The sequence below is a fragment of the Lissotriton helveticus genome, chromosome 3_2, assembly GCF_964261635.1.
Source record: "Lissotriton helveticus chromosome 3_2, aLisHel1.1, whole genome shotgun sequence".
Lineage (NCBI taxonomy): Eukaryota > Metazoa > Chordata > Amphibia > Caudata > Salamandridae > Lissotriton > Lissotriton helveticus.
In genome coordinates, this window is record NC_136062.1 from 264,398,989 (window position 1) to 264,416,735 (window position 17,747).

The window sequence follows — 17,747 nt, forward strand, 5'->3', positions numbered from 1 at the left end:
AATAGAGTCAAATCACACCGGGGAGTCACTAAAATAGTGTGCTTGTGGTGCAGGAGTGGGGGTTCGGGCACAGAGGAGAAACTCTTATGACCTCCTGATCTTGCTTCTTATGTCATATTATGGTGGCAGGGCAGGAAGGGGTGTGGCAAGCCTCAAAGTGCTCACTGAGACAGTGATTCATGGAATACTCCAAAAGGACAGTGCCATCAGGAACTGGTCTGACCACCGGGACTGTTACAACATGGACAGTTATTAGCCAGTAACTGACCTTTAAACTCGAGCTCCCAGTACTGCGAAAAATATCAACACATATTAATATTTATAAAATTATTAATTGCTATATGGAATAATACCTAAGACTCACTAATACACATTTTAAAGGCCTCTTAGGTTTCCGTGAGGCGTACATGAAGATGAAAAATGTGACCCTTACTCAAGCCTTCTTTTATAGGATAACCAAAACACTTCCTGCAGAGGGATCTGGATAGATGCAATATACCGAGGTAAAAACATCCACAGAGAATACCTAACCTTATGAGCCAAAAAAGGTTTAAGCAGGAAAGTAATCTGAAGATTTTTTCATATAGGCACTCAGACAAGGCAATTCATTATAAGGTGGTTTAACGGATAGCCATGCATGTTTTTAAAATGCTCAATAACTGTGCACGTACTTTATTAGGCTTCCTTTAATTGTATATGTCAGGATATTACTAATCTACAGATAGCATTAGGACTAAGCCTGGGCGGTGAACTCCACTCCGTTTGTGGACTTTGCAGAGTTTTCCGCCCTCGGCGTTACGCAAGGGCTCGCGGAGTTCTGAAAAATCCACGTAGCAGAGCAGAGTTTTGTTCCTCGCTTGCATCAACATCAAGTTGGCGAGCGAGGAAAAACCACCCCCCCGGCGAGATTTTTTGTCATTCAGGCTTGCCAACGTCAAGTTGGCGAGCGCGAGCGAGGGAAATCAATCCTGTGGCGAGATTTTCCCTCATTCGCATAAGTCAACGTCAAGTTGACGAGCGAGAGAAATCCACCCCCCCGGCGAGACTTCTCAACGTGGGCGATCGGATTTCTCAATGCTAGTGGCCACATATGCTCGCGACCACTCTCGGTGAGAAAGCTGCCACTCGAGTAGAAAATCTACCCGAGAAGCAAAAAGGAAGCAGCGTCTGCTTGCAATGTGGATGGTGCTGATTGTAATAATTTCACAGCGCTGCAAATTACAGTGAACAGCATTTTTCTAACACTCCGCCGCTCATGGTGCTCCGCATAGCGGAGTTTATTATGCACTTTGCGGAGTTCTGTGTCGCAGAACTCCAAAAACTCCACCCAAGCTTTAATTTGGACGCATGCTGCACTCACATTAACGTAACGTGTTGTAGAGTCTGCAACCAAACTTGCTGCCTGTGGTGACACCTACCCCTTTGATGCAAACTTGCGTGCCCCGGTTGCAGTCGGTTAAGTTCTCCTTTGCGACAGAGGTAGGACAGAAGGCAGTGGAACCGCTGCAGGTCCCAATCATTGCGCAGTCTGATTCCTCGCGACATTTTTCCGTCCTCTGCTTGAAGTTGCACTGCGGAGTACAACAGGGGCCTTGGCTCGGACTGGTAGGAAGAGGGAGAAGAAATGGAAATTATAGTGCAACCAGTAGTGCATTCAAAATTCGTATTTTCTTCAGAATCGATTACTTTTGCAGAGTGCACACAGTAAATCTCTTAGCTAGACACAGACTTACTTTCGACACACTACAATGAACAAATAAGACAACAATATTTCACATATTTTTGTAAATGGAAAGTTGATCCATCATAACTATTCCATGTTTTCATAGACACCAAGATTCGGTTTTAAAAGTAGTGTGCGTGATAATTTATTAAATCAGATACAATCATAGAACGAGAACTGAAATGTGAATAAGATGCTCAATTTGGTCAGAGATGTACTACTTATATGTCCAAATACGCCTTATGGGCAATGCCTAGACACAAGGTGAGGATGGCACTGTCTACACTCATCCTGGGAACTGCGTAAATTCCAAACAAATGAAGGTTCACCTTCCACACTGGGCACTAGATTGCACTTTTGGCGGGAAACGCTTCAAGACAGATAATTATCAGGAGGGAGATGCCCATATTCACTTATCAATGATGCAATAGAAATTACTATTTCATTTCCATTTTCCAAACACATTAAATGTATCCCTGGTAACTAACACAGTTCAATGAGTGCTGACTCTGTTTAGCTGATGCTACTTCAAAGAATGAATATGGCTGCACTCTTAATTGACAGGCACAGAAAAGTACTCTTTTGCATTTAAAATCTCCCAATAAGCCAATGAGTGCTACTGATGCTGAGTAAATGATAAGCAGTCCCTCCCATTACCCTTGTAGCTGAAAGGAAGTAACTATACCCTTCCAGCCTTATTGGCATAACGTTACAGCAGCAATACAGCACACTACCACCAGAACCACCAACGCCCATACTACTCAGAAGACACCGCTGACAGACAAGGCTGGACAAGGAAACCAAAAGCAGCCCTGGCAGAAGTGCTCAAACCAACCCTGCTCCCTTCGTCTTCTCATGCACACTCTCTTGCCATCCATTCACTCTCTTCCCTTCCATCTTCTCCCTCTCAGATTTCTCTCTATACCTTCCTCCTCTCTCCCTCTCATTCTCTCTACAAGCCTCACCATGCCTTGTGCACTTAACCTCGGGGAGCTGGGGGAAATCGCAGAGGCACCAGTGGCGGCCCTGGGCTGAAATGTTTCAGCGCTCCATTTATCATCTCCTTATGTTTGCTTTGTTCTCCCTAAGTTGGCAGAGTAGTCCCAGACGTGGGTCCCTTGCTCACTTTGCCTCCGGAATCAAGGAAGCCTGGTTGATGAGGGGTGTTACCCAGAAACCGGTCACAGGATGCTGGTTTCCAGTCAAGGGAAGACCTGGCTCGGACTGGACTATTACCATGAGGAATAGGGTAAAGGCTGATTTGCATAAGGCTAGGTCTGAACTGGGTTTGCAAAGTGAGCTAAAGAACAATAATGGATTCAACCCAGATCTGTGGCTAGGGGAGAGTGCCTAAAAAGTTTCAGCGCTCCGTCCATCAGCTCCTTATGTTTGCTTTGTAGCTAGATTCTGCAGGCTTGGTGCAGCAATGATTCTTCGGGCCAGCTCTGTCAACATCTATGACATCTTTCCTCAGCCCCAACAGACCAGGATCCCTGACTACACATCACTGCGATGGAAGAGGGGGCAGGTAAAGCACAGTTGGCTTCAAGCTTGGGGGAGAGAATGCGGCCTAACGGCTAGGGCGGTCAACCTCAAATCTGGGGAACTGGGTTTGAGTCTCGGCAAGGACGTGCAACATATTGTGATTCTGGGCAAATCACTTAATCTCCTCGTGCCTAACAAAAATGGATGTGCCCTTCTGTAACGTAAATGGTGCTCGTGTAAAGCGCTCCGATACCTTCGGGTCAAGTTTGCACTAGATAAAAATAAACCATTACTAAGATGCCTTACCTAACAGAAAAGCAATAGAGGTATTTGAGAGAATGATTGTGCAACTTGCACAATACTAATCGACAGCTCAACTTCAACACCCATACTAATGAACAGGAGTATGAATGGTATAATCTTTAAATTGTGGAGAAGAAAAAAAGAACAATAAAGTACTGAGGCCTTTACATCAGAGAGCTATGGACGACCTGGGTCTACCCTCCTACAGACCTGAGTAAAAAGCACTAATAGCAACGAAAAGGAAGGTGCAACAAAGAGAATCGGGAGGATTTAGATCAGTGGTCCAATAAAACTAACAATATCTGGAAAATTGTGACATAGGGTACCAAACGAGGCACTGCTACCTAGAAATGGGTGTTGGAGCTTAACTGTTCAATTCAGTCAACGTACTCAACGGGTAATGACAAGGTAAACAACAGGGACTGATGCTTGATGGAAAATGCCAGATGGTAAAGAAAGCCACACTTTGTCCATCACCACTAGGGAGATGGAATTTCAGATTCCCACTATTTCTAGCCAGGCACCGGATAAGGCAAATAGACCTTAAGTGGTCCGATTAGCCAACCCAAAGCGACGAATAACCTCTAAGAGGCCATTCCAAGTAGAAGTATTCAACACTTATCTTTTTGGTACCACACACATGGAGATCAGCAATTATGGTCAGTCTATTAATAGTCCAATCACTCCAATCCAGCAAACTATGAACTATTATCCTCTCTGTTGTGGTAGATAAAATCTATGGTAACGCTCTCTTAAATCATATGCAAGGATAGGCAGATAACATTCTAAGTAATCTAGGCAGACAACATTCTAAGTAATCTCCAAGCCAGATTTAACAAGAGGTAGCAATAATTGAGTAAGCAACAAGGCTATATTTATCTGCTGCAAACACGGTCACCTTTGACATTCCTCACTGTTGATGACAATTAATCAAAAATAAACATTTGATTCTGTCAATCAACCTTTGCTCTGCCTTGTACTGCTTGTACCCATAAAGTTCCTGTCCAACGGTGCTACACCCAAAGACAAGTACGGGAAAGCATGGCAAATGCACTAAAAAAAGGTCTGTAGCTATGAGTTTGCCAGAGGTACATATTGGCCCGGTTACTCTTCGATCTTACCAAAATGATGCTGGTGAATACGTAGAGGGAAAAAAGTAATTCAGACATTCCCAGGTTGGGTAATCACAAAATTGCTAAACTCCTGTTTGCTGGGGACGCAGAGATAACGGACATATCTACACCAAAGGAAAACTCTACACAACGCTCATTTGACAACAGAATGGTTTTTTTAAAAATAGGGTCTTCTTGAGTCAGACCAATGCTGGAACTCGTACAAATCACCAGGCACCCTCAGTCACAAGCTAGTTCACTGTAAGAAGTTTAGGTCATCTTAGAAACAGATCCAAAACATAAGAAAATAAATCTTGGATACAGAGATTCCTTTTAACTTCCATACAGTGACACTAGGAATGTGGTCCCACATCCCTGATCTGAATCTATCTATAAAGTTTTGTATAGCGCGAACATGACCCAGATGGGTATCCGAGCGCATCACACTTTGGAAGTGTGGAATATAGTAAAGGAAATATGACAAAGGGGGTAACAAAGAATATCATATTCAGTTAATGCCATAGCATACTGGGAGAAGAACAAACATTACCAAATAGGGTATATCTGATGACCCTGAGCTTCACAAGGTATTAGATCAATAAAGTATGTAGTCAAAAGGGCATTGAGGAAAACAGACAAGCCATGACCATTTAAGGCAAGAACTTGTACATTAGGATTATTTCTACTTCCTGTTTGAAGGCAGCCATGTTAGAGATTCTGCGGACTTCCAGTGGGAGAGAGTTCCAGATCTTTGGGGCCGAGCATGAGAAAGCTCCGTGCCTCGTTCTCTTTTTGCGAAAAATCTGTTGTTTCAAGAGGAGAGAGTTCGCACTACTTGATGGTCTCCCCCTCCAGATAATTCTATCTTTTGAGCCAGGTAACTGGGGAGTTTGAAATGGAGGGCTTTGTGAATCAAGCAGGCAATCTTTAGCTGTATTCTTGCTTCCTTGGGCAACCGATTTAGAGATTTTAGGGCAGGGGATATGTTAGCTATTCTTTTTATACCCGTAATCAATCTGGCAGCAGCATTCAAGGAAGTCATTAGCAGGGCCATGGTATATTTGGAGAGGCCACAGTGTAGCACTGCCATGGTCTATGCTCAGCAAGACAAGAGCTTGAACCAGCTGCTTGAAGTCATCTTGTGGAAGGAATGGTTTGAGATTTCTCAGTAGCCTCAACAGGTGGCTAGCACCCTTGCACACCTTACTAACATGATACTTCATGTTTAGGTGCATGTCCAGGGTGATACCGAGAGATTTAGCTGAATCAATAATGTGAGGAGAGTGGTTGAAGGCAGTGAGGGGTTTCATCCAGAGTTCTATCTTGGGGGTGTGATTAGGAGGAGATAAGAGAAGGAATTCTGTTTTGGAGGTGTTGAGCACGAGGTGGTTCTCAGTCAGTGTTGAATTTTCGTCAGGGTGGAGTTGAGTGAAGTGAAGTCTTCAGAGGAGGTGATTTTCAGGTAAAAGCCCAGGACATGAGTCTCTTAGACCTCTTACTAACAATGAGTCAAAAACATTCTATGCGAGTAGAAATCACTCGACAATCTAAGCCACCATACCTTTTGGGCATGGGCATGCTTCGCAAGAAGTGCAGACAACTCAATGCTCAATAACAAATTCAAACCCCAGAGCCTGCACAAATTATGGAATAAACTATACCTATATATCCCAAAAGTAAAGCCACTTTAAAACACACATCTCTAACTTCTCTCTAAGCATACCACTAAATGAGCACTGGTATACACAATCACTTTTGTGCCACAACAAAGCCAATACATAAACTATACAGATTATTACTAATGTGTTCCATTATACATCGCTCAGACTTCCCAAATTCGCATCTACGGTACCCCCTTCTTGCTTCATGTTATCTTCCATGGAACTTTATCTCTTACCTTGCCCTCTTCCCTTCCTCTTCTCCCATTTTTCATTACATTCTATTACATTGTGGTTATGATCATTTATGCTTTTATGTATACAGTATTTACTATGTCACACCCATGACACCCACCCCACTTCACATATTTTCTAAGCACTGTATACAACGTGATTATTCATTTTCTATACCCCTAAAAGCCCATAAAATAATTTTGAAAAGGAAAAGGAAAAAAGAGTAGCCCCCCCATGATGGAAACCGCTTTAGCCCAACTTAATCTCATCAAACCATCACCAAAACCTTACTCTACAGCTTGCAGGTCAACTCCATAGATCCATAGACCCCCTCTGAACCAACAACATTGTAGGGTGGTGGGGCTGAGCACTCCTGTCTCGCACCCTTAAATTAATTTCATAAGAAGTAGTTCACGAATTGAGGTTACAGTTCATCAACGGATCGTTTTTGTGACACAGTTTGAAAAATAAAATCAAGACGTACAACAGTGTCACGGTCTTGCATTCTCAGACTGCAAATTGCTGCTTCATATTTGTGAAAAAGTCAGAGTGGCTGTTGCTTCTCTAGACCTCCTTTTCGGGACTAGCTTGTCTTCTATCCTTGTCTGACTTCACAATTCTCAACTTTTCCCACAAATGTTAATGCTACAATCATAGATATCAAATCCTTTCCCAAGACTTGTTACTCTTTGTTTTGCTTATGTTATATACATAATGTCCAGCATTATTTCGTACAGTGGTCACCATTTAATAATATCCATAAATTGACTGGGTACAAAATCCCCAGATTAAGATCACTAGATACTGGACAAAATTAGCAGTTACACTTTAAGTAACATTTTGTTGTTTTACCATGTTGGTCTCTTTTTGTATTCTCACTTTCCTCCTTATGTAAGGTCTCTGTTTTATTCAACTAATATACTGTAGAAGTGTTTGCATAGCTGTGTGTTACTACTTGGAAAACACTTTTAATAACAAATGGAACAGATTTCACCATAAAATTCACAAAGCATTAAGAAAAGCTACAAATCGCCTATGTCCAAATGTGTAAGGTCGATCTACTGCTTTCTAAATTTTGGCAAGTGTTTTTCTTTAATCGACAGGCTAGGCTGCAAAGTTGGGGCGGAAGCCGATAATCCTTGACTAGTTTCTTAGAACTGTTCAAGGTTGCACCAGAAGGAGGCGCTAGACCTTAGGAAGCATTGGTGCTGTGCAGTTCAGATTATGTGCAGTTAGCATTGCGCTTAGTGGACATATTCAAACAGCAAACATTCAGTTGATGAACTGCAACTGTGAGAGTGAACTAATTAACATTGTTTGAGACTGAAAACTTAAATTTCCCTACAATGTGTATTTAAATATTCTGCGAACCTAGAGCACTTTTTGAAGTCACTCCACCTTCACAAAGTTGCTTATTCGGTTCATCAAAGAAAAAGAGGAAATCGGTAATATGTAGCTGGCTGAAATAATCATTGTTAGTTAATCGACTAAAATAAAGCAAACTATGTTAGCAAAACCTAATACAGGAACCAAATGTTCCACTGACCCAACTGGTTTCCTATTAATTTAATCCACAAAAAAAAGAAAAAAGAAAAAATGTGAACATTGCGGCATCAACGAGCAGCCAGTCCTAGAAGAGAAAAAAACCTTGGGCATGCCTGCTGCATGAGGCAGGCGAAGGAAGGTTTATACGGATGGACTGGTTCATACATTTTAGACGTACTTTTCAAGATGGCACCATAGAAATGGCTGGTTTGCAACAATCTCCCGGTACACAGGGGCACTTTTCACAGGTTAAAAAGCCGAACATGTAGCATTTTCACACAAACACTTCTAATCTTCCACACAAAGTCTATGACAAGATCAGAAATACGAATGAAAAACATGAGTACCTGCAGAGTTTGCCTGGTTTTAACTTGCATTTCCTTTCCTCTGGCTGGTTTGCATCATAGCAGCATTCATCCTTACACTGGTCGCTGTAGCCACAGTCACACTGTTCTCCTTGCTCCACTAGTCCATTACCACAGATAGGCTGGCCAGATTCTAGGGTGAAAGACAAAAACACCTCAGCTCAATCACCAAGCAACAACAATCAGAGGTCTGCATCCTGATCGGGTCCAAAGCTATGCACGCAAATGTCCAGTTAATGTGTTACAATGGACATTCGAACGAATACATTAACCCCTTGCACGCTCATGACGGAACCGCTCCGTCATCAGCTGCGGGTGCGCTGTGCTGATGACGGAGCGGTTCCGTCATGGCCCGCTCGCCGCTCATGCGCGGCGCGAATTCAGCGCCTGTGCTGAGCGTTCTATTGAGCAGGGTGGGCCATGACGGAACCGCTCCGTCATAAGCACAGCGCAACCGACGCTGGTGACGGAGCGGTTCCGTCACCAGCATGCGCCCGCCGCGCGGCCGCCCCCCTTAGCACTGCGGCGGAATAGCCGCCGCAGTGAAGGGGTTAAAATGTGAACTGTCATAAAAACACCTTTGTTCTCAGTCTGCAATGATTGACTAAAGGGACAAATAGTCATGTTAATTGACTTATGTGCTTTGCTGTTCACAATCCTACATTTCTAATGATCAGCACTATAATGCGAAGCCACATTCACATGGGCAAAGGGCAGAACCACAGCAAAGATCAGTTGGCCAGCATGCCTGTGTTGGCAGAAATGAGGGGGCTGGTTCCAGCAGCATTATTCACTTAACACTGTCAGTTACTAAAAGCTGTTAATTGCCCTTCTCCTCATTATCTGCTTGTTGGAACCTAAATATGTCAGGTCACCTAGGGTAGCCTGGCCTAGGGTAAGGCAATATCAACAGAGGCACATGTGTAAAGGTTGCAAACCACCCAGCAGTAATCTAATGCAATATCACTCAAAAATGACACTACACCAATGTTTGTGTAAAAATACGAGCTTGTTTTATAAAAATATTTTATCTACTCTTCAGTCATTTTACATCTCAATATACTGTACAAATTGGTCAGAAGATTCCAGTTGACATATAACCTCAGTAGAATTCAGTTCAAAAGAAGTTGGTCTTCTACAGTGTTAGGTTTCTCACCCCAGTGGAGGCTCTCTAATTATATCACCAGAACGTCCACAACGTTGACACTTCCTCTACTTCAGTTTAACACATTAGAAATGTCCAGGTCTTAGAACCCTGTAAGGTTACCTCCCCTTGACAGAGCAACACCCTCCTCGCAAGAGATCAGTAACCCCAAGATGACAGTTTCAAGTTTCAAATGGAATGTTTCTATAGCTCAATTATCACTTGCACATAGATAAATAAAATGAGGTCACCGTTTCTTCTTCCCCTCCCCCTCTGTAAAAGAATCTCACACTTCAGCATTCAAGTTTATAACTTTCCGCAATTAGTACTGTGGAGATTTTTCATAAATGCCTCCCTCTGAGCTTGTTAAACGTAGGCTTGTCTCCGGCTCTCCCGGGCCCTTCCTGACTCAACACGGAGATCCCCAGGAAATAGCGGGTAATGAGGGAGGGTTCGGTCAGGTGATTCCAATAAAGGGCTCAAGAGAACTCCTCCTCCGCTTCTCGTGAGATCCCCTCAGTCAAGCTGTTCTCCTCCCTTAAACCTCCACCTTACTTGATAATGGAGCGGAGGGTGGCGCTGACTCGGTTCCCCTCAGCTCTCCCGCCTCCGCTGCTACTCCGCTCACGAAGCACGCCCTAGACGCCTGGGCTCGCAGGGGGCGGCGTCTGGGCTGAGGCAATCTGGGTTTCCGGCTCCCGGGCAAGACGCACTACTCACTGTCAGGATGCGAGGCAGCGCAGGCGCGGGTGATTAGTGTTCCCGCTTGGCGCCGCCTCACTTGCTTGCTCGCCTGCCCTGACACCGCTTCTGGGCCTGCGCTCTCTCTCCTCACCCTGCCGCACTATTGGAACTGCACAGAGTCGAACGCTCACTTCCTCCTGTGCTCAATGCCGCACAAGCTCCGCTGTCACTCGCCTCTCTACTGCAGCTTCCTGGAGGCGCAGGGCGCCACACCTCGCTCCAATCCGCTTCCACCAAAACGCTGGTAGGTGAAGTTTACCAGGGGAATGTAGGGCGAAGGTCCCCAGCAGGAGCTAGGACAACGGGGGAAAGAGGGGCCAAGGGCTCAAGGGGGGGTCTTCCGCCACAGCCGGGCCAATTTCACAGAAGAAGAAGGCGGTTGGGAGGGTTTGGTCAGGGGCCAGAGGGGGAACGTCTCCCTGAAGTGGTTGTCTATCACACGGACAAACTAACTGCTTCCAGTGCGTCCTCCTCCTCACACCACTGCCTCTCTCCTCCAACTCCCTGTACTACACAAAATGGCTCCCTGACCCTTGCCCTTTTATAGCCAAACCACACAGGGTCCAGTAGGGTCCAGAAAGTTCTGGAAGGCCTAATGTTAACCTATGGGGCAGTCTAGGATGTGGCAGTTGGGGACAGTTGGTGGCCACCATTTTGTGAAACTCAGTAAATCCCTGACAGGAAAGGCACCTAAACTGAGGTGACTGTTTGAGGGAAAAAGAGCACCTATCCCCCCAGGCCAACACCATAAAAATCTAGTGGACACAAAAATAAATAAAGGCATGAGGGGCAAAAAGGGGACAAAATAAATAATAAATTGGAGGGACTACGCAAAAAGTCAGACAGGTCTAACACTGCTCTATACCTAAATAGCGGGCAACTGACAGCTTTTAATGTAATAAAGGATTTGTGATGTCTACAGTGGATTTATGATGTGTGTAAGAAAGAGGCTCTGTACATACTGCACCAAAGTAAGGGTCAGTGTGCACGGAGTCCTCAGTCTCCAGGAGCTATGGCAGAGGTTAAAGTTAGATATAACCTTACGCTCTAAAGTGGTAGCTTGGTCGAGTAGTAAGGCAGTATCAGAGGCATTTGTTGAACACACTCAGTCAGCAAATGGTCTCACACACTCAAGAACTGAACTCTAGGCCAATTGGTTTGTTTATAAAAATATATAGTTGTTTTTAATTTAGAATCACAAGTAGGTGTCATAAATACTTTCTCAGAATGAGATGTTGCAATAGAATACTTTCAATTAGCAATAGGCTTTTAAAATGCAATAGATACAGTTGTTGCAATATGCAACACAAGTTAAACACAATTTAACATTGAGCTCAATGGGAAGTTTAGGTAAATGCAGTAAAATCACTTTACTAATGTATTTGTTACTCAGGGCTGGATCCTGGATTCAGACCTGGTGCATTTCCTGTAAACAGTTGAAAGAAATAGTTTTTGTTACACAGGCGATTTTTAAGGAATATGTGTATGTCTTGAAAATCGACACTTAGAAGACATTTTGGTCAAAACCAAGCAATGTTATTCTATGGAGGAAAATAAGTTAACGGTAAGTCAGTTATAGTTACTTTTTAAGGTCAGTGCGGGGCTAAAAGATCCAGCACTAGGATCTCTTCTAATTGCAGGTGAGTAATTTCTATTTTCGGACGATTCTTTTAAAATTCTTTTTATTTAACAAAATAACAAAGAAAAACATCAGGTGACTTTAGCAGTTCTCTCACTGATCATTGTTACTTTCCCATATGTACAGAATGATGAACACAATATAAAAATAATGGGTCACGGGGCGGCGGACTGCCTCCCCATAGCTGAGCTATATTTCGTTTTGCTATCATACATGCCATCGCTACCCACTGTTTACCGTAGACAATTAAATCCGTGGGTTCCCAAACGTTTAGTATACACCTGGTCGTATTTCCACCCCCATGACATCCCGCACCTCATCATGAATCCTCACCTAGTAGTCCCCAGTATCGCCGTACAGTGCCACAAAATATGCATAAAGGTGCCAAGCTCTCCACACCCGCACCGACACTCCCCACTCGAACCAGACGAGGCCCCGTAACATATGACCTATGGAGGATTTTCAATTGCACTAGTCTAAGCCTCGTCTGAATCGCTACCACTTTCGGAGAGGAGACCGCCTCTTGCCAGTCCTCATCGTCCAGGTCCATCCCATCTGCGCTCCATTGTGTTCTGATGAGTCCCAACAGGTCCTCCATATTATTTATAGGCTTTTTGTATATTAGTGAAATAGTCTTCTCGGGGAGGTGTCCGTCTAACACTATCTTCAAGAGGGGAAGCGTCGGGAAGCGTAGTGTCTCTAGGAACATGTGTAAGTAGAGCATGTCTAATCTGGAGGTAACGGTAGTGCTCACTATCTTGAAGGCTGTATTGTTGCTTGAGAGAGTCAAATGTATGCATTGCGTCCCTCCCCACACATCTTTAATCTGTGTGATTCCTATAAGATCCCACTTATCGAAGATCGGACGATTTTTAAGGAATATTTCAAAGTTGCAAAATTCGACACTTAGAAGAAATTCTGATTGAAACCCAGCCAATGATACCCTATGGAGAAAATCAAGTTATCGGTCTTTGGGTAAGTACTCAGCTTGCAGAGTTAAGGTTCTGGGGGTAGACTTAGGGGTCTCCTAGGGTCTGGTAAGTACAGTTACACGCTCAGCGGCACAGGGGCAGCCGGGTGCAGAGTGAGTAGGCCCAATGTTATCCTATGGAGGATAGGGGGCCTTTGGTTGGTGGCTGTTAGCAGGCAGACCACGCGGCTGTGGGAGCTGAGCTCCTGGTCACTTACACAGGGCAAGTGGGGAAGTAGGATAGGACAGATGCTGCACTTCCAGTGGCACTCGGGCTTCTGGGTGCAGGGTGCTTTTGGGTCATCAGTTGGCCAATGTATTTCAATGGGAAAGCTGAAAGTTGAACAAAGGCTGAAAGCTCGGGACGGAGGTTCTTCAGGTGCGACCACCACTTTGAGAGGTAAATTGAGATGTTGTAGGATAAGTAGACACCCAGTAGTTGGGCATAGGGGACCGTGGGGCGCCGGGCTATCTTTTGGGGTCGGGAAATCTTACCCTCAGCTGGTCGCGGTTGGAGGGGTCCCTTTTTGTGAGGCCGTAGGCGTTGTTAGGAGTGTCGAGGAGGGTCCTTGGGTGCTGGATTCGGGATCACAGTCGCTTGGGGCACGTCCTCGTGGTCTTGGGGCACGTCCTCGTGGTCTTTGTTCACTCAGGCACAGGCCAGGCTCGGCGGGTGCAGAGTGTGCTGGATTAACGGTTCCTGGCTGGCACCAGGGGTTGTTGCTGTTTGGCCAGAACCACTGCTCGTGGGAGTCCCAGTCTTTAGATGAGCAAGGCAGTCAGGTCTTCCGGAGTTTTTGAGGCTGCTGACCACAGGAGACGCCGGGGTTTAGCAGGAGCAGGTTCGAGGGTCGACAGGCCTGTAGGGCTGGGGCCAAGTCATTAGGTGTTGTCCTCTTGTTAGCAGCTGCACAGCAGGTCTTCTCTCCTTGTCGTTTCAAAATCGGGATCTGAGGAAGGAAGGTACAGGGTGTCCCTAAATACTAAATTTAGGGGCGTTACAGGTAGGGCAAGGGCAGGGACCAATGGGTCCCTGTCCTGGGGTGAGTACACCCCCTATCCTTCCACTCTCCAGTGGGAGGAGCACAGGAGCCTAGCTCTGATTGGGTAGGGCTCCCCAGTGTCAAAATGGCAAGAGCCCGGAGTTGTGCTTTACCTCGCCTCCCCCACCTGAGGGGTGGGGCTGGCAGAGGCTGGCACACCCCCTTTTCTTCCTTTGTTTTTGCCGCCTGTCTTCCTGCCAGAGTGGGGTCAGAACCGGTGGGGGGCCAGTTGCTGAGTACAGCAAGTGGCCTGGAGAAGCTCACAAAGACGGCATGCCTTTGAAGCTTCCCCTGCCCATCCTGGGGGAGGAGACCTAGCACCTCGTCCCAGGATGTGCATTGTTGCAGGCCCAGGAGAGCAGATGGCTCTCCACCCAGGGGTCCAGCAACATGTCTGCTGGGTGGCAGCCTAGGCAGCCTCTCAGTCAGGACACGGGGTGTTAGTTAGGTTCAGGGGCCAACTCTAAGTGGACCTCTGTTGTGCATTTTACATTAAATCCCACTCTGGCATCAGTGTGGGTTTAATGTACTGAGAAGTTTGATACCAAACTTCTCAGTCTTCAGTGTAGCCATTATAGTGCTGTGGAGTTCGTAATGACAACCTCCCAGCCACATATACTCTAAATGGCATCACTGCACTTACAGTGCCCAGGAATGGCCCTGGGGACTGTAGGGGCACAGGGCTCATGCCCCTGTGCCCACACCACTGGCATAGTGCACCCAGCTAGAGGGGTGACTGAGGTATTCCAGGGCAGTGTGTTTGTGGGCTTGGCACACAGTGATGTGTGCCATGTCGACTCTGTTTAGTTATGCACGAAGACACTCAGGTTGCAAAGGCAGTGTGTGTGTTAGGGGACAGGACCTCTAAGTGTGGCACAATAAGTGCTGCAGCCCTTGGGGGCCTTCTCTGGTCACAGTGCCCTGGGTACCTAGGGTACCATTTACCAGGGGCTGACGTGTTCAGAGGTGCCAATTGGGTTTAGGCTTCACTGCAGTTTAAGGGAAGAAGCACAGGCCCTGGGTACCCAATTAGCAGGAACCCAGGCACACTCAAAGTACATCAGCAATTCAGCAAAAAGTGGGGGCATACTATGCAAGAAAGATGGTACTTTCTCACAATGTGCTTAAAGTGATGATGTACAGTGGACACCAAATGGCGCATACATTCGATTTAAGTACTGATGCGCTTAAGGTAGGGATTTAGGCAGGTTATAGTAAATTTGCCAGATTACACTACAAGTTATATTTCCAATCGGTCAATGAAATAATTTGGGAATGAATTTTGCTTCCTTCCACATAAGCCAAATATTTCATAACCACTTAGTCCTTTCACTTGTTTTACGTAATGATTCACTATTTATGAAATAATGGAGTTTCAAAATACGCCCCTATCAACCCATCTTAAATGAGTGGATTTAGGTCTTTTATCCCTTTACTTACGAAACTGGAGAATAGGGGGTGCATGTTATCCATCCATTACAGCAATGTCCTTCCAATGCAACACAACAGAGGTGTGGGTTAGCGTTTCTAGCTAGGACAGCAGGGTTAGCTGTGATATGGATACCCGAGTGCCTGCTAGTGCTCAACATCTTGTAGAAGAAAGGGACACTTGCTCATCTGGGTTAAACAACCACTGGGGAGATTTCTTCAGCCCCGTAACCGAGAACTGGAACTCTGAAACCAGCAGAAAAGACACAGCTTTAACCTTCCCAGAAAAGAAGAAATTGATGAGCGGTCAGCACTTAACAGATTAGCTTATGGGTGTCAGAGGCGAATACAAGAGATACTAAGAAGATATTACCTTTAACTAAATTTGTGACCAAAAGCCAAGTCTCACTTAAGGAGATGTTTACTTCACGAATGGATACGGTTTATTATTTTCAGAAAGTAGGAGTTTCCTACTAGGGACTCATTTCTATACCCTCTCAGGTACTTTTCAGCACTTCAAGAAGAGGCGTTTTGAACTTAAATAAACAGCAGATTACTAACTTCTCTAAAAGCACTTTGCAAATAGTTTTTTTTGCAAAAAGCAACCCCCCACCTATTGTTTTTTTTTTATCTCAACCATCTCGACACCTGATTTAATGACTTGCATTCTGTGGATATTCGATAGATGCTCTGAAAGTGTGTGAAATCCATGGCATCTTAATTCTTGAAATTATCCATGTGTTCAATAATATTTTAACTCCCAAGTAGGATTATAGGATATCCTTTCCAATTAAATAACTTCATAGCTGGCAACACCTGTGTGGTCATATTCAAACAAGAATAGGTCTTTATTTAAGCTGCTTTCCAAGCAAAGGCGGGCAGACAGGGGACAGGCAGCAGCATTGATCCTGCTCGACCTGTCTGGCGCCTTTGATACGGGCAAACATGAAATCCTGCTGAGAAGATTGAGTGAGGCCGGGGTAAAAGGCGGTGCCTTACGATGGTTTCTTTATTTTTTACAGGATAGACAGCAGGCGGTGTCCCTCCCCCCTTCCAATCTGCCTCTCTAATGTGTTGCATGGTGTACCCCAGGGATCGGCAATTAGCCCTATTTTATTTAACATTTACTTAAAACCTTCGATTGCGGTCATCAAGACTCACAACATCGATATTATAAATTATGCTGATGACACACAGCTGATCCTCTCCTTTGAGGGAGAGGATTCGACATCAGTGGAGGTGTTGCACAACTGTCTGCAGGACACGGCCTGCTGGCTGCAGGATAATTCCTTACAATTTAATGCAGGTAAGACCGAGGTGATCTTTTGTGCCGCGAATAGGATCCCTCATCTCCTTCCTGGCAATTTCTGGCACCCTGGAATTTAGTCCACAGTTCGGCCAGTAAAAACTGTCCGCAACCTGGGCATTATGTTTGACAACAAACTTTCCTTGGAAGCTCAGGTTACAAAAACGACAGCGTCTTGCTTTGCGATCATTAAGTCCCTTCGCAAAATCTTCCCGTTGTTACCTTCTCAGGCGCGTGCCCAAGTGGCGAGGTGTACGATTTTCAGTAGGCTTGACTACTGTAATGCCCTATTGCTTGATTCCCCAAACTTCCTGATGGACAGACTACAAAGGATCCAGTCAGCAGTTGCCAAGTTAGTTTTAGGGCTGCCTAGAAGATCTTCCGCATCTGCAGCTATGGCAAAACTTCACTGGCTCCCTCTGAGACAGAATGCAATTTAAATCTGTCTGCCTTGTCTTTAAAGCCCTTCAGGGGATAGGGCTGCGAAAAAAATTTGATTGGTACACCCCTACAAGATTGCTTCGCTCTTCATCGGCGAGACTGGTGAAGGTACGAAGATTTAGGAAAGTCAGGTCAGGGGGTAGATCTTTTGGGGTGGCAGCGGCGAAATTGTGGAACAGACTCCCTTGGGAGATCAGGCAAATTAGGGAGCTCCTTCCCTTCAGGAAAAGTGTAAAAACCTGGCTGTTCCCCAAGAATTAGTTGCCTGACCTAGTTTCTGAGCCACCCCCGCCTTTGAGTTGCTTAGCGCCACGATGGCTGCAAGGTGATAGTGCGCTTTATAAGCCGAATAAATAAATAATATGCTTTGATTAAAGGGAGCTTTCTGGCCCAAACATAACTCAGTAGAGCGAGCCAGATCTGAGGTGGCTCCGATGAGCCACTCCGAGATTTACAGTTTAATCTGTAGGTTGGCAGCGGATGGGAATTTTAATATCGAATTAGCCCAGACGTTAAAGGTTTGTAGCACAATCTCATTCACCAGACTCAGGTCCTTAACGTCACACACTAAAATCAGGTACTCTCAAGTATACTGGGCGGGCCCGGA

General features: G+C 45.3%; 1 protein-coding gene across 1 annotated transcript in view; it reads right to left on the reverse strand.

Annotated features, from left to right (window-relative positions):
* Positions 1-17,747, reverse strand: part of ADAM10 (ADAM metallopeptidase domain 10) — a 536,961-nt gene that overhangs the window by 37,539 nt on the left and 481,675 nt on the right. Inside the window, exons 11-12 of the mRNA XM_078685166.1 lie at positions 8,408-8,558; positions 1,419-1,602 (exon numbers count right to left, since the gene is read on the reverse strand). Coding sequence (XP_078541292.1) covers positions 1,419-1,602; positions 8,408-8,558 — 335 coding nt within the window. The remainder of the gene's footprint in view (positions 1-1,418; positions 1,603-8,407; positions 8,559-17,747) is intronic.